Below are 25,747 nucleotides of genomic sequence, written 5' to 3' on the forward strand. Positions count from 1 at the left end.
CTTTTTCCCTTTTCCTTTTGGTTTTCCTTTCTTCCAACACATGTCGATCATACGGGGCTGCCACCCAGATGTATAGGTCAGGCTATGTCGAAAGGACAATGCGAACGGGTCGACGAATTGGCCACCACGTAAAATCACCAAGCTGCCACCCATGCCATGCGAAGCAAGGCCCTACCCCATGGGGCCATGGCGGAATCACCATCCGAGGTCGTCGCCCGGCTTCCACCACCCTCACCGGGAGAGCAACGTAGCGCAAACATTAGCTCTAGCGAGCGCCAAGGTCATGGCCTCACAGGCGACACCTCCAAGAAGATGTATCATCGTAGATGCCATCGTTGCCCGCTCCGACGGAGCTTGAGTTTTCACCCGGATACCGAGACGATGATGGAGGTAGAAACAAGCTCACGACCACGCCCCCAATAAGGAAAAGACGACACACAAGGTGTCTTCATGGTCAGCATCAATCAACTTCGGTGCTAGGCTTTCGCCCGGAGTTCTGACACCCTGACAACCTCCATGGGAAGCAAGCTGCTGCACAAACCCAGCTCTGTCGCTCACCACCACGTAAAAACACTATCCGCTTTGGCCGTGACAGGCACCGTGCCTGCCGTGAGGGCCAGATCCACACTCAAAGCTCTCGATGTGTGCCCCCACAGCAGCCACGACAAGGCCCACCAATGACCCCACCCCGGGGCCGACATCCCAGCCCTCACGCGTCGCTGCACAACCTCACACAGGGTTAAGAGCAACCAACGCAACTGTCGGTTGCAGAACAGATCCGCGCATCACGGCCAACACTCGCCGTCCTTCCGCATGGCTCACCGCCCTCGCCACGAAACTACAAATGCCAGCCAGAATCGCCACATCCCAACCAGCCTGCCACCCCGCAGTGGCCCGCCGCAGCCGCCACCGATTACACCAGATCTACGTCGGGACCCCGACTCGCCCCCCTTCAAGCAGCAATGCCGAGGAACCGCTGATGCGCTGCGTCAACCCCGCCACTGCATCCTCGGGAATGCTCCACCGGCATGCCCGTGTCGCAGAATCGCAATCGTCACCCTAGTCGACCCAGACGGTCGCCAACTCCAACACGAGGAGCATCCCCGAGGTTGCCGCCACCGCAACAACAGGAACCAGCGGCAATGGGGGGGAGGAAGTGCGGGAGAGGGAGGAATTTGGGTGGCGGTGCAACACCGGGAAGGGGGTGGAGCTATCATGCATGTAGATACGGTAATCTCTTTCCAACCTTGTCGTGAGTCCATGATGGTAATATGCGACAAAACGAAGTAAATTCGTACTTCATCCGAAATTAGTTGACACTGAAACGGATGTATGGTAAGCATCAACTAATTCTGAAAAAAAAAGAGTAATTGCACTAATTGACTCCTTCGCACGTGCGCATCGGAACGCTCGCTTTCCGACCACGGAGGCCGCGTTGTTCCTTTTTGGCAACCGTAATTAAAAACAGTTCATCTAATTCACATCTAGATATTTTTTAAGAACGTCACATCTAAATTCCCACAAATATATAATGCAACAACAAGAAACAAAAAAATAAAAAATAAATAAACCGTAAACAAAATGAACATCAGTTTAGATGTGACATAACTATGTCATATTTAGACATGTTCTAAACACATCCAATTAAAAAAGCAAGAGCTGCCACTTTTTGCATGCGCGTCAGCCACAACACGAGGCCAAGGGTAACGTGCACGACATGACATGCAGGACCCACGCCTAATCTCTCGGGCCCCTGTTTAAACCCCACTTATTGCAAATCTACTCAATCCACTGATTTCAGGACAGCGATTGGGAATAAGTAATCCTACGCACTTTCCAAACCAGGAACAAAACAACCTGTCGGGAATCGGCCGTTCCTACGCGCGCGCGTAGTACACCCTCTGTTTCTAAATGTAATGGTAGGCCTTGGCAGTTCAACACACATTTAGGAATCCAGGTAGTAATACACAGTACTAACTGAAAGTGTCAAGTTCTTAGAAGAATTAATAGCACTCGCACGACTTATTTTCTCGATCGATACCTCCTAGTGCCCACAGCAAAGCTTGCGAGCGAGCAAGCAACCAAAATCCGGTCAAGAAAATGCGACCTCTCCGGCGTCCGGTCGCTCCTCCACGAGCATCGGCTCGCACGCGAGCACGGCGGGCGCGACCAGCGCCAGCGTGTTGGTGTGCGCGGCGTACTCCGCGCCGTCCCACCGTTTCTCCTCCTTTTCCTCTTCCTCGTCTTCCTCTTGAGCCACCGGCACCCTGACCTCGCGCCGCCCCCGCGTCCGCACGTCCAACGCCACCAGCCGCCTGCCGGCCAGCGCCACCACCTCCAGCTCCGCGCCCTGGAACCCCAGGAGCCGCACGCCGTCGTCCAGCCGCACCACCTCCTTCTCCACGATGAAGGAAGACTGAGCGACCAGCTCCTGTCCGCTCGCCTCGCCGGTCTCGTGCCCCGCGGGCTTTGTCAGCCGGCGTGGCAGCAGCTCCCGGACGGGCACCCTCGCGGCGGCCTCCTCCCAGCTCCCGTCCTCGTCAAGCCGGAACACGGCGACGCTGTTGTCATGATCACGCACGGCGCAGTGGAGCTTGCCCCCGGCCGAACCGATCTCCCACATGCCGCTGTCGCCGGGGCAGAGTACCATCTCGACGCGCCCCGTCAGCGGGCTGTACCCAACGGCCGTGCCGACGCTCGTCCGCCACCACGCCGTCCCACCGGCCGCCACGCCCGACGCGGCGACGAGCCCTTCGGCGGGCACGACCGCGTCGGTGGCCCGCCACGCGCCCGTCCCGGACGTGAACACCAGGAAGCAGTAGGCGCCGGAGCCCGGCGCGCACTCGGCGGCGCAGACGAGCGCGTAGTCGCCGCGGAAGTTGTACGGCGTGGCGTCGAAGAGGACGACGACCGCGGGGCGCGGCCAGGTCCGGCACGGCGGGCACGGGACGGGCGCCCAGGACGCGGTGGCCGGGTTGCACACGAAGAACGCGTCGTCAGCCGGCGAGTAGCAGCACGCGACCCCGCGCGACGACGACAGCACGGTGACCCCCTCCGAGGCCGGGGCGAAGGCGAGCGTCGGGGACGGCACGGCGTCGTCGGGCCCGTCGAACGGGAGGAACCCGGCCTTGGGGACGAAGATCCCCGACATCCTTCGCGGGGCGGCCGCGTGCGCCACGGCGAAGAGCGGGGACGCGAGCCGGCGCTCCCAGGACGGGTGCACGAGGCGGAGGCGCGCGGCGGCCGCCGGCGGGAGGTGCACCAGCGCGCGCTCCCGCAGCACGTCGGCGAGCGGCGGCGCCCGGACGGCGGTCACGCGGCTCCGCAGCCGGCGCCTCGACGGCCCCCGGCACGCCCGCGGATCCTCGCTGGTCGACGCGTCGCCGGAGTACATGGCTGCCTGACCAGCAGACGGATCGTGCCCACGCGCGCTACCTTTGTCTGCCGCTCCGCGGCGGATGTTACAAGCAGAGCAGATCGAGATCCACGTGTGCGGCTTCGTGGAAATTTCACTTTCGTCGCGGCGAAGGCATCCGCCGGGCAGGGTAGAAATCGACCGGGTTCTTCTCGGTGCGCGACTTGGCTGACGCGACCGAGGGGTCAATGCGCAAGTCGTGTCAATTTTTCATATTATATAGGAGCATCTCTCCATCTCTATGGCGTAGCGCAACGGTGCATCGCCATGGCTGGGTTTCGGAGTTGCCGTCCGGGCCGGGGAGGAACACGACGGCCGTTTTAAAATCGGATTAGCCGTGGCATATGGTGCTGATATCCGTTGTACGAAATCTGATTGATTCATAACCTCCCGATTCAAACGATCGGCTTCCACAGAAATCGCCAATCGGTTGTCGTGTTAGTTACCCTTCCTTGATGACTATAGCGCTTCCAGTTGCTCTACGAGTACGAGTCGTGCCCGCGCGTGCGTCGTGGCAGATGGCACGGAAAAGTGAGTCCGAGGATCCCACGACGACAAAAAGGCGAAGAAAAAAAAACTATGACATCTATATTTTTTTTAAGTATGTCACATCTAAGCTCCTACAAATATATAATGTAGCAACATGAAATAAAAAAACTATGACAAAAAATAGACCACAAACAAAATGGACATCAACTTAAAAGTGATATAGTTATGTCACATCTAGATATGTCCTAGACATTGCAAAAAAGAGAGGGAAACGATGTCACGAATAACCTGCCTGGACTAGAAGAGACACGCGTTGAACAACAAGCCGATCGACGATGTCGACCACCAAACGAGGCGTTGGCAAATGTAGCGGCGCGGTCATCACGCGCTTCGACGTGACGACTGCTGTAATAATGAAGTAAAGACGAAACACTATAATTAAAAAATATTTAAGAAAATATAAAGTAAAGATGTCCTAATAATAATGAAGTTGAAAATATTGAAGAAACGCTATAATTTAACATTGCAGAGTAAAAACGAAACTAATTACTTATTGCCCAATACGTTTGAACTTCTTATACAATGTCAGGAATCTTGGGTGCATTATCACTCTCATTTTGCTACACCAAAAATTATTTCCTTTATTCCCAACAATCGTATAACAAATATAAGGCATTATCATGAAAGCAATGGTAAGTACCAAAAAAGTACTGATTTGTTTGGTAGTTGTACCCATCATCCATTAGGCGAACACCTTTCCATGCTATTCTATTAGCATCATGGTAATATTCTAGTACAAGATAGTGTTCTTTTTACAATGATAACTATCCTTTTAGTGATATCTTTGAACGTGAGGTCTTGACTTGACTGACACGGTACGCAACACAAGAATATTTCCATGCATATCTTGTATAGTTTGCATTAACTTTTTATGCCATCACCCAAACATAAAACATAGGCTCTTCGCTTCCCTTTCTTTCTCAATGTAGTGTTCAGGAGCTGAGTTTGCCTGGACAACATAAACTGTTGTTAGGGTATTCCCAAAAGAGTGGGTGGCTTGTTAAAGAAGGTTGCTTAAACAATAGAACATAGCTCTAATAGATAGAGAAAAGGCAATAAAAATATATTTGAAAAATGAACATCCCCTAGCAAACAGAGTAGTAACATTTGAACATTAAAAATGCAAGAAAGATTGTTCAAACATCACCAGTGTTCAGTAACGGAAATACTACATGACACGTTACAAGGCCAACCACTGCGCTGCAATAATATTTGCAGGGCTCACAAGTAACTCTTGGGAGTTATATTTGCTGGTGATGATAAGTTTGGAATAAAACAAAAAAGAGAAACCATTTCGGGCAACTTATAAAAAGTGTTCCCATTAAATTAGCTCTACAGAAGAGGATCATGCATGTATTAATCAATAAACAACCATCTCCAACCAAACTTAGTGCTTACCTGCATGGAATGGAGATTGATCACAATGTGAATACTTCTTTGAACAATTTATTTCAAGATTGAAGCCTAAAAGAAACAAAAACAAACCAAACAATTTTAATAATATGTTTCCACATAACCAATTCAAATACTTTCTTTTTTCGAGAAAACAATACGAATACTCTTTTGTATGGTATGAGCCAAATTTGGACCGCACACTTTCTAATATCCCATTTATTTACGAATAAACGAAAAGACATAGGAGTCCATAACCTGTCAATGTGCATTCCCTGATAACATTAGTCTTATGCATTGAGTCTAGCACCGGCGTGGGTACAACAAGGATGTCCACACAAGAGATAGCGGCACCAAGAAGAGACATCTCTGAAGCTATGGTTCTACTGGAAATCCCACACACTACCCTGAATCCACAACATGTTAGCTAGATCACCTTCAGTTCCAGCGGATACGGGATCTGATTGGAACAAAAACTCCCAAGAGAGGCCAAAATTTAGATGAAGTTCCAATGGAAAGACCAATTTTTTGTAGACCATGGGATTCAATGGTGTTACCTGGAGAAGGGGAGGGTGTCCGCGTGCAAGGTCTCCTACTGCTCCCGCAGAAACACCTGTCCTTCTTTGTTTATCAGATCTCTTGGCTCAATAGATGTTGTTGAAAAAAGCATGATTTATTCGAGAAATTAGTACCAAACCTACAACACACAAAAAAGATCAAATTGTTATGAAACCCGCCATCTGTCCTGAAGCTAGTTCAGTAAGAAAGAACATTTATCAAAATCTTTTCTAAAAGTTTGTGGCGAGCATGCAGTGTGCAGAACTGGACAAATCATTAATTCTAAAAAAAAGTGAAACAAGGATACAGAAAAAGTTGATACTCGCGTAACTCACCATCTGTCCTGAAGCTAATTCAGTAAGAAAGAACATTTAGCAAAATCTTTTCTTTAAGTTTGTGACAAGCATGCAATGTGTAGAACTGGATAAATCATTAATCTACTATCCCAATAAAAGACCCACAGGGGGCAGATCCAAACAATCAGGACTATCGATCAAGAAGATCTAAAGGCCCAAAGGCCGACACTCGAGTAACTACCGCCTGAAAATATCATACTGCAAATTTTACATTGCCCATGAATTCTGGGTGATTACTGGTACGTCTCCGTCGTACCTACTTTTCCAAACACTTTTGCCCTTGTTTTGCACTCTAACTTGCATGATTTGAATGGAACTAACCCGGACTGACGTTGTTTTCAGCAGAACTGCTATGGTGTTATTTATGTGCAGAAACAAAATTTCTCGAAATGACCTGAAACTCCAAGGAGATTATTTTTGGAAATAATAAAAAATACTGGCAAAGAATCAAGGCCAGGGGGCCCACACCCTAGCCACGAGGGTGGGGGCGCGCCTGCCCCCCTGGGCGCGCCCCCTTGCTTCGTGGGCCCCCTGGAGCTCCACCGACCTCAACTCCAACTCCATATATTCGTGTTTGGAAAGAAAAAAATAAGGGAGAGGGATTCATCGCGTTTTACGATACGGAGCCGCCGCCAAGCCCTAAACTCTCTCGGGAGGGCTGATCTGGAGTCCGTTCGGGGCTTCGGAGAGGGGAATCCGCCGCCATCGTCATCATCAACCTTCCCCCATCACCAATTTCATGATGCTCACCGCCGTGCGTGAGTAATTCCATCGTATGCTTGCTGGACGGTGATGGGTTGGATGAGATTTATCATGTAATCGAGTTAGTTTTGTTAGGGTTTGATCCCTAGTATCCACTATGTTCTGAGATTGATGTTGTTATGACTTTGATATGCTTAATTCTTGTCACTAGGGCCCGAGTGCCAAGATTTCAGATCTGAACCTATTATGTTTTCATGAATATATGTAAGTTCTTGATCCTATCTTGCAAGTCTATAGTCACCTACTATGTGTTATGATCCGGCAACCCCGAAGTGACAATAATCGGGACCACTCCCGGTGATGACCGTAGTTTGAGGAGTTCATGTATTCACTATGTGTTAATGCTTTGGTCCGGTACTCTATTAAAATGAGGCCTTAATATCCCTTAGTTTCCGTTAGGACCCCGCTGCCACGGGAGGGTAGGACAAAAGATGTCATGCAAGTTCGTTTCCATAAGCACGTATGACTATATTCGGAATACATGCCTACATTACATTGATGAATTGGAGCTAGTTCTGTGTCACCCTATGTTATGAATGTTACATGATGAACCACATCCGGCATAATTCTCCATCACTGATCCATTGCCTACGAGCTTTCCATATATTGTGCTTCGCTTATTTTCTTTTCCGTTGTTATTGTTATCATCACTACAAAATACCAAAAACATTACTTTTGCTACCGTTACTTTTGCTATTGTTACCACTACTACCATATTACTTTGCTACTAAACACTTTGCTGCAGATATTAAGTTTCCAGGTGTGGTTGAATTGACAACTCAGCTGCTAATACTTGAGAATATTCTTTGGATCCCCTTGTGTCGAATCAATAAATTTGGGTTGAATACTCTACCCCCGAAAACTGTTGCGATCCCCTATACTTGTGGGTTATCAAGACTATTTTCTGGCCCCGTTGCCGGGGAGCATAGCTCTATTCTTTGAGTCACTTGGAATTTATATCTGCTGGTCATTATGAAGAACTTGAAAGATCCAAGAACCAAGATTTATCCCTCAACTACGAGGGGAGGTAAGGAACTGCCATCTAGCTCTGCACTTGATTCACCTTCTGTTTTGAGTAAACTTGCGACACCTAAACCTACTTCTGCTATTAATTCTGATATGTCGCATATTATTGATGATGCCACTTCTGCTATGCATGATACTTATGATGAAACTACTTCTATGCTTGATACTACTGTGCCACTTGGTGAATTTCTTGATGAACAAATTGCTAGGGCTAGAGAGAATGAAATTATTGAAACTGATAATATTGATGAAAGTGATGATGAAGGCTCTCCTAATAAATATGAATTGTCTATTGTGCCTGAGGGCTATGTTATGGATGAAGAAACTAAAAGAGACTTTCTTGCATGCAATGATAGAAGTGATCTTAAGAAATTATTAGCTAAGCTTAAACAAAAAACTCTGAACGCTAGAATGAAATATGATCCTGCTTATGCTACTTCACCTATCTTTGTTACTGATAAGGATTATGAATTCTCTATTGATCCTGATATAATTACTTCGGTTGAATCTGATCCTTTTTATGGCTATGAATCTGAAACTGTTGTGGCACATCTTACTAAGTTAAATGATATAGCCACCCTCTTCACTAATGATGAGAGAACTCACTACTTTTATATCCTTAAAATATTTCCGTTCTCATTAAAGGGTGATGCTAAGATATGGTTTAATTATCTTGATCCTGGTTGTGTGCGTAGTCCCCAGGATATGATTTATTACTTCTCTGCTAAATATTTCCCTGCTCATAAGAAACAAGCTGCCTTAAGGGATATATATATAATTTTGTGCAAATTGAAGAAGAGAGTCTCCCAAAAGCTTGGGGGAGGCTTCTCCAATTACTTAATGCTTTGCCTGATCATCCTCTTAAGAAAAATGAAATACTTGATATCTTTTATAATGGACTAACCTATGCTTCCAGAGACCACCAGGATAGTTGTGCTGGTTCTGTTTTCAGGGAAAGAACATCGGACGAAGCTGAAATTCTATTGAATGATATGTTGACAAATGAAAATAATTGGACACTTCCTGAGCCAGCTCCTGAGCCAAATCTTGAGCCTATTCTTAAACCAACTCCGAAGAAAAGGGGTGTTCTATTTCTCAATCCTGAAGATATGCAAAAGGCAAAGAAATCCATGAAAGAAAAGGGTATTAAAGTTGAAGATGTTAAGAATTTACCTCCTATTGAAGAAATACATGGTCTTAATTTACCGCCTGTTGAAGAAATATATGGTTTTAATCCATAACCTATTGAAGAAACACATGGTCTTGATAACCCGACACAGGTAGTAAAGGTAAATTCTCTCTATAGATATGATAAAGCTGAAATCCCTCCTACTAAGTTTGCTAGCCAATGTTTGGATGAGTTCGATAACTTTATGGTTAAGCAAGAAGACTTCAATGCTTACTTTGGTAGATAATTGAAACAAAATGCTTATATGATTGAACACTTGGGTGATTATATGTCTAGAGTTAAAGGTGAACTTAAACTCATTAGTAAACATGCTTCTATGGTTACCACTCAAGTAGAACAAGTACTTAAAGCTCAGAATGATTTGCTCAATGAATTGAATAGTAAGAAAAATGATAATGCCGTTAGAGTTATGACTAGAGGTGGTAAAATGACTCAGGAACCTTTGTATCCCGAGGGCCATCCTAAGAGAATCGAGCAAGATTCTCAGAGAAATAATATTGATGCACCTAGTCCTTCTAAAAGGAAGAAAAAGAAAAATGATGGGACTTTGCATGCTTCTAGCGAACCTATTGCTGAACCACCTGAGAATCCCAATTATATTTCTATCTCTGACGCTGAAACACAATCTGGTAATGAACATGAACCTAATGAAAATGTTAATGATGATGTTCATGTTGATGCTCAACCCAGTAATGATAATGATGTAGAAATTGAACCTGCTGTTGATCTTGATAATCCATAATCAAAGAATCAACGTTATGATAAAAGAGACTTTATTGCTAGGAAACACGGTAAGGAAAGAGAGCCTTGGGTTCAGAAACCCATGCCTTTTCCTCCTAAGCCATCCAAGAAAAAGGATGATGAGGATTTTGAGCGCTTTGCTGAAATGATTAGACCTATCTTTTTGCGTATGCGTTTGACTGATATGCTTAAAATGAATCCTTATGCTAAGTACATGAAAGATATTGTTACTAATAAAAGAAAGATACCGGAAGCTGAAATTTCCACCATGCTTGCTAATTACACTTTTAAGGGAGGAATACCAAAGAAACTTGGAGATCCCAGAGTACCAACTATACCATGCTCCATTAAAAGAAACTATGTTAGAACTGCTTTATGTGATCTTGGAGCCGGTGTTAGTGTTATGCCTCTCTCTTATATTGTAGACTTGATTTGAATAAGTTGACACCTACTGAATATCTTTGCAAATGGCTGATAAATCAACTGCTATACATGTCGGTATTTGTGAGGATGTGCCTGTTGTGGTTGCAAACGTTACTATTTTAAATGACATTGTTTTTCTTGACATTCCCGATAACGATAGTATGTCTATTATTCTTTGAAGACCCTTTTTGAATACTGCAGGGGCTGTTATTGATTGCAACAAAGGCAATGTCACTTTTCATGTTAATGGTAATGAGCATACGGTACACTTTCCGAGGAAACAACCTCAAGTCCACAGTATAAATTCTATTGGAAAATTTTCAACAATCACTATTGGAGGTTTTGAATATCCTCTTCCTACTTTCAAGAAGAAATATGATATTCTTATTGTTGGGGATGTGCATATCCCCGTTGAGGTAACCTAGTGTTATTCGAAAATTCTTCGGTTTCATGTTATTCGGAATGAGTTTGTTAACAAGACCTGATCAACCTTGTTAGTGGATTCCTTTTGATGAGCATGAGATGGATGAATTTAGAAAGCACAACATTCTGTACCCTCCTTTCACTTTCTGTTATTTAGTTGAAATAAAGTAAAAATAGTATTTTCTGTCAGTTTTCTGAATTATCCGTGCAATATAAAAATACCCTGAAAATAAAAGTTCTCTAAATGCCCTGCCAATTTAATATGATTTTTCGGAATATTTGAGAATATCTAGCACTGAGAACACAGCAGGGGGAGCTGGCACCTGGCCACAAGGGTCTAGGGTGCACCCCCTGCCTCGTGGGCCCACGGTGGCCCCCCTCCACTTATGCCTGCACCCACACACTTCTTCTTCCTCCCAAAAAAATCACCAGCTAGCTCAAGCACGAGTTCTAGCTCATTTTGCTGTGATTTTCGATCTCCTTGCTCAAAGCACCTCTCACAAAACTACTTTGGGGGATTGTTCCTTGGTATGTGACTCCTCCATTGGTCCAATTAGTTTTTGTTCTAGTGCTTTATTCATTGCAAATTTGTGCTGCCTAGGTGACCATGTTCTTGAGCTTGCATGTCAAATTTATATGGTTCCAAGTAGTTCTAATGCATGATATAGGCTCTAGGCACTTGTAGGAGTAGTTGCTATCAATTTTGTTGAGCTTGGTTCACTTTTATTTGAAGTTACTAAAAATTTCAGAAATTTTTTAGAGGAAGAAATATGTTTAGGAAAATGTACCAAGGTGGTCCTTCAAGGAAGCAAGGACCCAGGTTTGCAATGCGTGATGCTGATGATGAACCACCAAGGGACGCCCTAGTGCGGCCTTGTGAATGGCCTTCAGAGGACTTCATGGATCAAGCAGGAATTAAGAAAGAATTTAACGCATATTTGCGTAACGCTGATCTTGTGAGCTTCGACGCAGCAAAGTGTCGTCAGTACCACTATCTCACTAGTTCCTTTGTGAGGAGGTTTGAATTTTCATCTTCACGCAGTTCTCAAACTGTCTTGTTTGATCTCTATGAAAATTCTTATACTATGGACTTAGAGGATTTTACCACTGCTTGCAAACTTCCACAATGGGGTAGTACTAGTGAACCTCGCAAATCTGAGTTTAGAGATTTTCTTGCTAGTATAACTGTAGGGGAATCTAGAGATATAGCACAAGCTACCATATGGACCATTCATTTTCCTGCTATACATCATTTTGCTCTCTTCATAGGTAGGTGCATAAATGGTAAAGATGAAGCATGTCATATGTGTGTACCTGACCTCAGTATTCTTAGGAGTGCTGTGCTAGTGTAACGCCCCGGACATACCCGCCGGTGGTCGTCACTCCTGGCGGGATCTAGACTGGCCCCACAGATCAATACTAGTCTTTTCTGCGCACTTTGTCCTCACTCGTGCGCACCCAGGAGCAACTTCCCGGTCGGTCACCCATCCTGACACTACTCCAAGCTGAGCACGCTTAACTTTGGAGTTCTGTCCGAATGGGCTCCCGGAAAAGAAGGAATTCCTTATTGATATGAGTAGTCTATCATCCCTAATAAGCCAGGCTATCACATACACCCCCACTCAGAGGAACCGACGTCCTCGTCGGACCACAGGAATGTTCCCTCTTGGCACAAACGTCTGTGCTTCCAGTCCGATACATGTGACATGCCGGGTGCCACGACGGGTCACAAACGTCATGAACAACATGACCACGCACCTGTCCGCAACCATCCGTGTAACCGCGAGGGTCGGCTCTGATACCAACTTGTAATGCCCCGGACATACCCGCCGGTGGTCGTCACTCCTGGCGGGATCTAGACTGGCCCCACAGATCAATACTAGTCTTTTCTACGCACTTTATCCTCACTCGTGCGCACCCGGGAGCAACTTCCCGGTCGGTCACCCATCCTGACACTACTCCAAGCTGAGCATGCTTAACTTTGGAGTTCTGTACGAATGGGCTCCCGGAAAAGAAGGAATTCCTTATTGATATGAGTAGTCTATCATCCCTAATAAGCCAGGCTATCACAGCTAGGAGATAAACATTATAATTTGGGAGCCATTGTTGCACGTAGGTTGCATCATAATAGATTTAATGGAGATTTCTTTGGTGGAATTTATACAACATGTATAGCTAATTTTCTTGGTATAGCCATACGTGAGGATGATATTGAGTTGCCTCCTACTTATTTGAATTATGAGGCTATGGTTCGTCATCATTTTGTTGAGAGGAACGGTCAGTTCCTCCAGTACCGACTAATCTTTGACAGACGACGCACCTATCACGTCGCTCTTCCTGCTTCTACTTTCTTTGACTTTCAGGCAAAAGGGAGATATTTTATAACCAGAGAGGAGGCAGAAGAGTATAAGAGGAGGGCTGAGATAGCTCGCCTCCAAGCTACAACTCACGATGCAATGACTGCTGCATCTCAGTACGACCCCAGCTACAACTTTGGATATCCGCCAGGTTATCCGTGGCAATAGAACAACTTAGGCCAAAAGCCTAAGCTTGGGGAGTACGTATTTCTCACCAACATTACATTCATGTTCACACACTCATTGCTAGATGTCGGTGCTCATACTCTTTCACTGTAATATCCATGTTAGCTTATTTTCTCTTTTTATGCTTTCTTCTTGTGTGTTTGAAATAAACCTTAAGAAAAACCAAAAAATCAGTTGTAGCTTTTAGCTAGTTTTAATTTCCATGCTTGTAGTAGTAATTAAAAAGAAAACCCAAAAAGATTCCCTGTTCTTCTTCTGCTTGTTGGGAGCTTTCCCGTGTAAATAGTTTTATTTCTGTTATTTTCTTTGGGGATCGAGAGGAGAAGACCATGATTAAATTGTTGAAGTGACTCCTATATGCATTATTGTTGATTTAACCAAGAGTCGATATTGCCTTGTCTTCTCCTGTTTATTGAATTCTTGCAGATTTCATCTTAGTCCAATGCACGTGCACTATTATTATTATTCACATCATTCGGTCGTGCAAGTGAAAGGCAATTATGACGATATATGATGGACTGATTGAGATGGGAGAAGCTGGTATGAACTCGACCTCTCTTGTTTTTTGTAAATATGATTAGTTCATTGTTCTTGATTCAGCCTATTATGAATAAACATGTTTGCAATGAAAATTAGAGATTATAGTTGCTTATGCCATGCTTAATTAGCTAGGAGCTTATAATGGTTTACCTTGCGTGCCAACATGCTATTAAAATGGTTGTGATGTGGTATGATAGGGTGGTATCCTCTTTTGAATGATTCGAGTGGCTTGACTTGGCACATGTTCACGCATGTAGTTGAAACAAAATCAACATAGCCTCTACGATATTTATGTTCATGGTGCATTATATCCTACTCATGCTTGCATTCGGTGTTGATTATTTTAATGCATGTTCATGACTGTTGTCGCTCTCTAGCTGGTCGCTTCGCAGTCTTTTTCTAGCCTTCACCTGTATTAAGCGGGAATACTGCTTATGCATCCAATCCCATAAACCCCAAAGTTATTCCATATGAGTCCACCATACCTACCTATATACGGTATCTACATGCCGTTCCAAGTAAATTTGTATGTGCCAAACTCTAAACCTTCAAATAAATATTCTATTTTGTATGCTCGAATAGCTCATGTATCAACTAGAGTTGTCTGTATCTTCCATGTTAGGCGGGTTATTCTCAAGAGGACTGGACTCCGCTCCTCATTCATGAGAAAATGGCTGGTCACCGGGATGCCCAGTCCCATGCTTTATGCAAATCAAATCAAAATAATTGCAAACAGAACTCCCCCGAGACTATTGTTAGTTGGAGGCACTCGTTGTTTCGAGCAAGCCATGGATTGGTGCTTGTTGGTGGAGGGGGGGTATAAACTTTACCATTCTGTTTGGAAACCGCCTATAATGTGTGTAGCATGGAATATATCGCCATCTCTTGGTTGTTATGTTGACAAGGAAAGTATGCCGCTCAAAATATTATTCATCTCTATTTCAAAATCGAGCTCTGGCACCTCTACAAATCCCTGCTTCCCTCTGCGAAGGGCCTATCTATTTGCTTTTATGTTGAGTCATCACCCTCTTATTAAAAAGCACCAGTTGGAGAGCACCGCTATCATTTGCATTCATTACTATTAGTTTACATTGAGTATGACTTGACTGGATCTCTTTCACCATGAATTACAATGTCTAGTCCGTCCTTGATCTTTAAAGTGCTTTGCATTTATGTTTTGCGGTCTCAGAAAGGGCTAGTGAGATACCTTCCTGTTATATCATATCATGATTGTTTTGATAAAGTGTTGTCATCCGAGATTTATTATTATTGCTCGCTAGTTGATTATGCCATTGATATGAGTAAACATGAAACCTAAGTGTTATTGTGAATGTCGTTAGTTCATAATCCTTGCTGAAAACTTGAATGCTGGCTTTACATATTTACAACAACAAGAGCAAACAGAGTTTGTAAAAGTTCTTCTTTATCACTTTCAGTTTGTCAACTGAATTGCCTGAGGACAAGCAATGGTTTAAACTTGGGGGGGTTGATACGTCTCCATCGTATCTACTTTTCCAAACACTTTTGCCCTTGTTTTGCACTCTAACTTGCATGATTTGAATGGAACTAACCCGGACTGACGTTGTTTTCAGCAGAACTGCCATGGAATTATTTATGTGCAGAAACAAGAGTTCTCGGAATGACCTAAAACTCCACGGAGATTATTTTTGGAAATAATAAAAAATACCGGCGAAGAATTGAGGCCAGGGGGCCCACACCCTAGCCACGAGTGGGCCCCCTGCCCCCCTAGGCGCGCCCCCTGCCTCGTGGGCCCCCTGGAGCTCCATCGACCTCAACTCCAACTCCATATATTCGTGTTTGGGGAGAAAAAAGTAAGGGAGAGGGATTCATCACATTTTACGATACGGAGCCATCGCCAAGCCCTAAACTCTCTCGGGAGGGCTGATCTGGAGTCCGTTCGGGGCTCCGGAGAGGGGAATCCGTCGCCATCGTCATCATCAACCTTCCCCCATCACCAATTTCATGATGCTCACCGCCGTGCGTGAGTAATTCCATCGTAGGCTTGCTGGACGGTGATGGGTTGGATGAGATTTATCATGTAATCGAGTTATTTTTGTTAGGGTTTGATCCCTAGTATCCACTATGTTCTGAGAATAATGTTGCTATGACTTTGCTATGCTTAATGCTTGTCACTAGGGCCCGAGTGCCATGATTTCAGATCTGAACCTATTATGTTTTCATGAATATATGTGAGTTCTTGATCCTATCTTGCAAGTCTATAGTCACCTACTATGTGTCATGATCCGGCAACCCCAAAGTGACAATAATCGGGACCACTCCCGGTGATGACCGTAGTTTGAGGAGTTCATGTATTCACTATGTGTTAATGCTTTGGTCCGGTACTCTATTAAAAGGAGGCCTTAATATCCATTAGTTTCCGTTAGGACCTCGCTGTCACGGGAGGGTAGGACAAAAGATGTCATGCAAGTTCTTTTCCATAAGCACGTATGACTGATAACCCACAAGTATAGGGGATCGCAACAATTTTCGAGGGTAGGGTATTTAACCCAAATTTATTGATTCGACACAAGGGGAGCCAAAGAATATTCTCAAGTATTAGCAGCTGAGTTGTTAATTCAACCACACCTGGAAACTTAGTATCTGCAGCAAAGTGTTTAGTAGCACAGTAATATGATAGTGGTGGTAGAGGCAACAAAAGTAAAGACAGCAAAAGTAATGTTTTTGGTATTTTGTAGTGATTGTAACAGTAAAAGCGGGAAAGTAAATAAGCGTAAACTAGTATATGGAAAACTCGTAGGCACCGGATCAGTGATGGATAATTATGCCGAATACGGTTCATCATGTAACAGTCATAACATAGGGTGACACAGAACTAGCTCCAATTCGTCAATGTAATGTAGGCATGTATTCGGTATATAGTCATACGTGCTTATGGAAAAGAACTTGCATGACATCTTTTGTCCTACCCTCCCGTGGCAGCGGGGTCCTATTGGAAACTAAGGGATATTAAGGCCTCCTTTTAATAGAGAACCGGAACAAAGCATTAGCACATAGTGAATACATGAACTCCTCAAACTATGGTCATCACCAGGAGTGGTACCGATTATTGTCACTTCGGGGTTGCCGGATCATAACACATAGTAGGTGACTATAGACTTGCAAGATAGGATCAAGAACTCACATATATTCATGAAAACATAATAGGTTCAGATCTGAAATCATGGCACTCGGGCCCTAGTGACAAGCATTAAGCATAGCTAAGTCATAGCAACATCAATCTCAGAACATAGTGGCTACTAGGGATCAAACCCTAACAAAACTAACTCGATTACATGATAAATCTCATCCAATCCATTACCGTCCAACAAGCCTACGATGGAATTACTCACGCACGGCGGTGAGCATCATGAAATTGGTGATGGAGGATGGTTGATGATGACGACGGCGACGAATCCCCCTCTCCGGAGCCCCGAACGGACTCCAGATCAGCCCTCCCGAGAGGTTTTAGGGCTTGGCGGCGGCTCCATCGTAAAACGCGATGATTTCTTCTCTCTAATTTTTTTCTCTCCGAAAGCAAATATATAGAGTTGGAGTTGGCGTCGGAGGGTTTCCAGGGGGCCCACGAGGTAGGGGGGGCGCGCCCTAGGGGGGCGCCCCCCACCCTCATGGAAAGGGTGTGGGCCCCCTGGTCTTCATATTTGGCGAGGATTTATTATTATTTTTTCTAAGGTATTCCGTGGAGTTTCAGGACTTTCCGAGAATATTTGCTTTCTGCACATAAAACGACACCAAGGTAATTCTGCTGAAAACAGCGTCAGTCCAGGTTAGTTCCATTCAAATCATACAAGTTAGAGTCCAAAACAAGGGCAAAAGTGTTTGGAAAAGTAGATACGACGGAGACGTATCAACTCCCCCAAGCTTAAACACTTGCTTGTCCTCAAGCAATTCAGTTGACAAACTGAAAGAAAGAAAGGAAAAACTTTTACAAACTCTGTTTTCTCTTGTTGTTGTAACTATGTCAAGCCAGCATTCAAGTTTTCAGCATAGATCATAACTAACCACATTTGCAATAATTCTCAGGTCTCACAATTACTCGTATCAATAGCATAATCAACTAGCAAGACATAATGATAAATCTCGGACGACAACACTTTCTCAAAACAATCATAATATGATATAACAAGATGGTATCTCGCTAGCCCTTTCTGAGACTGCAAAACATAAATGCAGAGCACCTTTAAAGATCAAGGACTGACTAGACATTGTAATTCATGGTAAAAGAGATCCAATCATAGTCATACCCGACATAGATTAATAGTGATGAATGCAAATGACAGCTGTGCTCTCCAGCTAGTGCTCTTTAATAAGAGGGTGATGACTCAACATAAAAGTAAATGGATAGGCCCTTCGCAGAGGGAAGCAGGGATTTGTAGAGGTGCCAGAGCTCGGTTTTGAAATAGAGATAAATTGTATTTTGAGCGGTATACTTTCATTGTCAACGTAACAACTAAGAGATGGCGATATCTTCCATGCTAAACACATTATAGGCGGTTCCCAAACAGAATGGTAAAGTTTATACTCCCCCTCCACCAACAAGCATCAATCCATGGCTTGCTCGAAACAACGAGTGCCTCCAACATACATCAGGTCCCAGGGGGAGTTTTGTTTGCAATTAATTTTGATTTAGTTTGCATAAAGCATGGGACTGGGCATCCCGGTGACCAGCCATTTTCTCGTGAGTGAGGAGCGGAGTCCACTCCTCTTGAGAATAACCCGCCTAACACGGAAGATAAGGACGGCCTTTGTTGATACATGAGCTATTCGAGCATACAAAACAGAATGTTTATTTGAAGGTTTAGAGTTTGGCACATACAAATTTACTTGGAACGGCACGTAAATACCGCATATAGGAAGGTATAGTGGACTCATCTGAAATAACTTTGGGGTTTAAGGGATTGGATGCACAAGCAGTATTCCCGCTTAGTACAGGTGAAGGCTAGAAAAAGACTGGGAAGCGACCAACTAGAGAGCGACAACAGCCATGTACATGCATTAAGATTAATAAACATTGGCTGCAAGCATGAGTAGGATATAATCCACCATGAACATAAATATCATGAAGGCTATATTGATTTTGTTTCAACTACATGCGTGAACATGTGCCAAGTCAATTTACTTAAATCATTCAAAGGAGGATACCACCCCATCATACCACATCATAGTCATCTCAATAGCATGTTGGCACACAAGGTAAATCATTATAACTCATAGCTAATCAAGCATGGCACAAGCAACTATGATCTCTAATTGTCATTGCAAACATGTTTATTCATAATAAGCTGAATCAAGAACAACGGGCTCATCATATTTACAAAAAGAAAAGAGGTCGAGTTCATACCAGCTTTTCTCATCTCAATCAGTCCATCATATATCATCATAATTGCCTTTCACTTGCACGACCGAACGGTGTGAATAATAATAAGAGTGCATGTGCATTGGACTAAGCTGGAATCTGCGAGCATTCAAGAAACAGGAGAAGACAAGGCAATATGGGCTCTGGGTTAAATCAACAATAATGCATATAAGAGCCACTTCAACAATTTAATTATGGTCTTCTCCTACTGACCCCCAAAGAAAAGAAAATAAAATAAAACTATTTACACGGGAAAGCTCCCAATAAGCAAAAGAAGAGCGGGAAATATATTTTTTGGGTTTTCTTTTTAATTACTACTACAGCAGGAAAGTAAATTACTACTATTTTTGTTTTTCTTAAGGTTTACTAAACACATAAGAAGAAAGCAGGAAAAGGAAAATAAACTAGCATGGATATTACAGTGAAAAAGTATGAGCACCGACATCTAGCAACGAGTGTGTGTGAATATAAATGTAATGTCAGTGAGAAATATGTACTCCCCCAAGCTTAGGCTTTTGGCCTAAGTTGGTCTATGGCCACGGCTGGCCTGGCGGATATCCATAATAATAGTTGTTGGGGTCGTACTGTGATGAGGAGGAATAGTTGGGATCATACTGTGATGAAGAAGAAGACTCTAACTGTCACTGGCTGACAGTCATCTCTGGATCCCAAGAATAAATAGATTGTCGTGGGGGCTCGTTTTGTGGTTCCTGTTCTGGCTCCTCAGTGGGTGCAGGGTTCCGGTAGGCGTGAATAGCCGTCAACGGAACAAGGTATGTGCCTGCAGTCAAATCAAACAAAGAAGGAGCAGGCAGGGTGATAGTCTCAGGATGATGTTTATTAAAAAAACAATTGATATCTAAGCTCCCCTGCCCTATTCTTAACAATAAAATCATGTGCTACCATACTTTTATGATCTAGATAAACACGGGGCAGCACCTTTTCTTCCTTCTCAGCATGCCTAATAGGTATGTTAAAATGTGCGGCTAGGCGTGTAGCATAAATGCCTCCAAAGATGGGGCCCTTAGTACGGTTCATATTTAACCATCTGGCAATAATACCACCCATACTAAAAGTGTTATCACTGTATAAACCTTGGAGTAGAATAATTATATCAGGGATACTAAGGTTTCCACAATTTCTGCGTCCAATTAAACAACGACTAGCAAATAATGCAAAGTAACGTAAAACAGGAAAATGTATGCTAGTGATTCGTGCATCGGAAACCTTCCTGGTTTCTCCTACAGTGATATTATTAATAAATCCCTCCACATCATCATGGTGTGGTTCTTCTGTCTTGCCCTCAAAAGGGACTAAACAAATACGACAGAAATCAAAAAGTGACATCTCCTTATGCTCATCATATAAATGAAATTCCACCGTAGGTGGTGAGTTCCTAGGATGAAAATAAAAGTTTTGCACAAAGGTATTTGTGAGTAAGAGATACTAATCGCATTGGTCGTGGAGGAAAGCGGTGAGGCCTGCATTGTGAGCCAATTCATGAAAATCTTCATATATACCGGCTGCTCTCAAGAAATCATCAGAAGGCCATTCACACGCCCGAATCTCCGCGGTGCGCGGCAAATTATACTTAGCCTTCGGTGCCTTTTCCTTTGAGCTTTGGCTCGATGAGCCCCTCAATAATCTCCTCGTCATTTTCTGAAAAATTCTGAAATTTTTAGTAACTTCAAACAAAAGTGAACCAACTTCAATAATATTGATAGTAACTACTCCCACAAGTGCCTAGAGCCTATATCATGCATCAAAACTACTTGGAACCATATAAATTTCACATGCAAGCTCAAGAACATGGTCACCTATGTAGCATAAATTTGCAATGAATAAAGCACTAGAACAAAAACTAATTGGACCAATGGAGGAGTCACATACCAAGGAACAATCTACCCAAGTAGTTTTGCGAAAGGTGCTTTGAGCAACGAGATCAAAAATCACAGCAAAAGTGGCTGGAACTCGTGCTTGAGTTGGTTTTTCGGGTTTGTGTGAGGCAGAGGAAGAAGATGGATGCTGGGATAAGTGGAGGAGGGCCACCGTGGGCCCACGAGGCAGGGGGGCGTGCCCTAGGGAGGGGGGCGCGCCCACCACCCTTGTGGCCAGGTGGCAGCTCCTCCCGCGGTAATTTTTGCACAGTAAATCCCCAAATATTCCCGAAAAAATCATATTAAATTGGCATGACTTTCTGAGGACTTTTATTTTCGGGATATTTTTATATTGCACGGATAAGTCAGGAAACAGATAGAAAAATACTATTTTTACTTTATTTCTACTAAATTACAGAAAATATAAAGAGGGTACAGAAGTTTGTGCTTCTAGTTTCATCCATCTCATGCTTATCAAAAAGAATCCACTAACAAGGTTGATCAAGTCTTGTTAACAAACTCATTCCGATAATCATGAAACGGGAGAAATTTCGAATAACACTAAGTTACCTCAACAGGGATATGCACATCCCCAATAATAAGAATATCATATTTCTTCTTGACAGTAGGAAGAGGGAATTCAAAACCTCCAAATATAATCGATGGAATTTTTCCAATGGAGTTGATACTATGAACTTGAGGTTGTTTCCTCGGAAAGTGTACCGTATGCTCATTACCATTAACATGAAAAGTGACATTGCCTTTGTTGCAATCAATAACAGCCCCTGCAGTTTTAAGAAAAGGTCTTCCAAGAATAATAGACATACTATCATCCTCGGGAATATCAAGAATAACAAAGTCCGTTAAAATAGTAACGCTTGCAACCACAACAAGAACGTCCTCACAAATACCGACAGGTATAGCAGTTGACTTATCAGCCATTTGCAAAGATATTTCAGTAGGTATCAGCTTATTCAAGTCAAGTCTACGATATAAAGAGAGAGGCATAACACTAACACCGGCTCCAAGATCACATAAAGCAGTTTTAATATAATTTCTTTTAATGGAGCAAGGTATAGTAGGTACTCCGGGATCTCCAAGTTTCTTTGGTATTCCACCCTTAAAAGTATAATTAGCAAGCATGGTGGAAATTTCAGCTTCCGGTATCTTTCTTTTATTAGTAATGATATCCTTCATATATTTAGCATAAGGATTTGTTTTGAGCACATCAGTCAATCACATACGTAAAAAGAAAGGCCTAATCATTTCAGCAAAGCGCTCAAAATCCTCATCATCCTTCTTCTTGGATGGTTTCAGAGGAAAAGGCGTGGGTTTCTGAACCCAAGGTTCTCTTTCTTTCCCATGTTTCCTAGCAACAAAGTCTCTTTTATCATAACGTTGATTCTTTGATTGTGGGTTATCAAGATCAACAGCAGGTTCAATTTCTACATCATTATCATTACTAGGTTGAGCATCATCATGAACATCATCATTAATATTTTTACTAGGCTCATGTTCATTACCAGATTGTGTTTCAGCATCAGACGTAGAAATATCATTTGGATTATCAGGTGGTTCAGCAATAGGTTCACTAGCAGTTTGCACAGTTCTATCATTTTTCTTTTTCTTCTTTTTAGAAGAACTAGGTGCAGCAATATTATTTCTCTGAGAATCTTGCTCGATTCTCTTAGGGTGGCCTTCAGGATACAAAGGTTCCTGAGTCATTCTACCAGTTCTAGTAGCCACTCTAACAGCATAATCATTTTTCTTACTATTCATTTCATTGAGCAATTCTTTTTGAGCCTTAAGTACTTGTTCTACTTGAGTGGTAACCATAGAAGCATGTTTGCTAACAAGTTTAAGTTCTCCTCTAATATTAGCCATATAATCACCCAAGTATTTAATTATATCAGAATCATATTTCAATTGTCTACGAAAATAAGCATTGAAATTTTCTTGTTTGACAATAAAATTATCAAACTCATCAAAGCATTGCCTAGCAGACTTATAGTGAGGGATATCACCTTCATCAAATATATAGAGAGAATTTACATTTACTACCTGTGTTGGGATATCGAGAGGTTCCTCAATGAATAAAGGATTAAGATCATATACTTCGTCAACAGGCGGTATATTAAGACCATGTATTTCTTCCATAGGAGGTAAATTCTTAACATCTTCAGCTTTAATACCTTTTTCTTTCATAGATTTCTTTGCCTCTTGCATATCTTCGGGACTGAGAAATAGAACACCTCTCTTCTTCGGAGTTGGTTTAGGAATAGGATCATTAATTGGAGCGGGAGCTGGCTCAGGAGTTGGCTCAGGAGGTGCCCAATTATTTTCATTTGTCAACATATTATTCAATAGAATTTCAGCTTCATCTGGTGTTCTTTCCCTGAAAAGAGAACCAGCACAACTATCCAGGTAATCTCTGGAAGCATCGGTTAGTCCATTATAAAAGATATCAAGTATTTCAGGTTTCTTAAGAGGATGATCAGGCAAAGCATTAAGTAACTTGAGAAGCCTCCCCCAAGCTTGTGGGAGACTCTCTTCTTTAATTTGCACGAAATTGTATATTTCCCTCAAAGCAGCTTGTTTCTTATGAGCAGGGAAATATTTAGCAGAGAAGTAATAAATCATATCCTGGGGACTACGCACACAACCAGGATCAAGAGAATTAAACCATATCATAGCATCGCCCTTTAATGAGAACGGAAATATTTTGAGTAAATAGAGGTAACGTGATCTCTCATTATTAGTGAATAGGGCAGCTATATCATTTAACTTAGTAAGATGTGCCACAACAGTTTCAGATTCATAGCCATAAAACGGATCAGATTCAACCAAAGTAATTATATCAGGATCAACAGAGAATTCATAATCTTTATCAGGAACACATATAGGTGAAGTAGCAAAAGCAGGATCGGGTTTCATTTTATCTCTAAGTGATTCTTTGTTCCATTTAATTAATAACCTCTTAAGCTCATATCTATCTCTGCAAGCTAAAATAGCTAAAGAAGCATCTTTATCAAAAAGATAACCTTCAGGAATAACAGGCATATTTTCATCATCACTATCATCATCGTATTCAGCTTCATCAATTTCTCTTTCTCTAGCCCTAGCAATTTGTTCCTCAAGAAATTCACTAAGGGGTACAGTAGTATCAGGCATAGAAGCAGTTTCATCATAAGTATCATGCATAGTAGAAGTGGCATCATCAATAACATGCGACATGTCGGAACGAATAGCAGAAGCAGGTGTAGGTGTCGCTAACTTACTCATAACAGAAGGTGAATCAAGTGCAGAGCTAGATGGCAGTTCCTTACCTCCCCTCGTAGTTGAGGGATAGATCTTGGTTTTTGGATCTCTCAAGTTCTTCATAGTGTCCAGCAGATATAAATCTCAAGTGACTCAAAGAATAGAGCTATGCTCCCCAGCAACGGCGCCAGAAAAAGGTCTTGATAACCCACAAGTATAGGGGATCGCAACAGTTTTCGTGGGTAGAGTATTTAACCCAAATTTATTGATTCGACACAAGGGGAGCCAAAGAATATTCTCAAGTATTAGCAGCTGAGTTGTCAATTCAACCACACCTGGAAACTTAGTATCTGCAGCAAAGTGTTTAGTAGCATAGTAATATGATAGTGGTGGTAGCGGCAACAAAAGTAAAGACAGCAAAAGTAATGTTTTTGGTATTTTGTAGTGATTGTAACAGTAAAAGCGGGAAAGTAAATAAGTGTAAACCAGTATATGGAAAACTCGTAGGCACCGGATCCGTGATGGATAATTATGCCGGATGCGGTTCATCATGTAACAGTCATAACATAGGGTGACACAGAACTAACTCCAGTTCATCAATGTAATGTAGGCATGTATTCCGTATATAGTCATACGTGCTTATGGAAAAGAACTTGCATGACATCTTTTGTCCTACCCTCCCGTGGCAGCGGGGTCCTATTGGAAACTAAGGGATATTAAGGCCTCCTTTTAATAGATAACCGGAACAAAGCATTAGCACATAGTGAATACATTGTAACATCCCAAATTTTCAATTTGGAATGTTATACATTAGGTCATCATGCATATCATATTTTATTTTGCTTTTGGTTTTGATACTAGAAAATCCTAAGCAACTCAAAGACCCACGGAGAGAGTTAGGGATTTCGTTATTTACATATTTGAGTTTTCTCAAATTATGTAAACAGGATCATTTGATTTTGTTTATTTTATCATCAATTATTTCTATTACAAAAATATGAGAGAGGGAATAAAATGATTTTCCCAAAATATAGAAATATTGAGGATTTAATAAAAAAATCAAATAAGATTTATTTCGGAGTTTTTTGGTATTTTTATTTGAATTTAGGAAAAATGCGCGTTTTTCAAAGTTGTAGTTTGGGCCCAGATAATTGTTCACTTTATCGGGCTTGATTTTAGGTACTCGGCAAAATTTATTTCGTGATTTTTGGAGTCCGTTTAGTATTTCTTTTTATTTTTCTTCCGAGCAGATTTATATAAAAAAACGCGAACCGACTACGGGCCGTATTTGGGCCTGGAC

At 42.8% G+C, this 25,747-nt stretch overlaps 1 protein-coding gene across 1 annotated transcript; it reads right to left on the bottom strand.

Moving 5' to 3' along the window:
• Positions 1 to 1,926: 1,926 nt before the first annotated feature.
• LOC125510764 (uncharacterized) lies at positions 1,927 to 3,749 on the bottom strand. Its single transcript, XM_048676024.2, has one exon. It carries the CDS (start codon positions 3,392 to 3,394, stop codon positions 2,093 to 2,095), a length of 1,302 nt encoding a protein of 433 aa, XP_048531981.1. The 5' UTR covers positions 3,395 to 3,749; the 3' UTR covers positions 1,927 to 2,092.
• Between the last annotated feature and the right edge of the window lie 21,998 nt (positions 3,750 to 25,747).

The sequence above is a fragment of the Triticum urartu genome, chromosome 5A (assembly GCF_056163025.1).
Source record: "Triticum urartu cultivar PI428250 chromosome 5A, HENAU_Tu73, whole genome shotgun sequence".
Taxonomy (NCBI): Eukaryota; Viridiplantae; Streptophyta; class Magnoliopsida; order Poales; family Poaceae; genus Triticum; species Triticum urartu.

Excerpts from the sequence above, each read along its gene's own strand:
- LOC125510764 (XM_048676024.2), bottom strand. The coding sequence starts at position 3,394 with ATGTACTCCGGCGACGCGTCGACCAGCGAGGATCCGCGGGCGTGCCGG.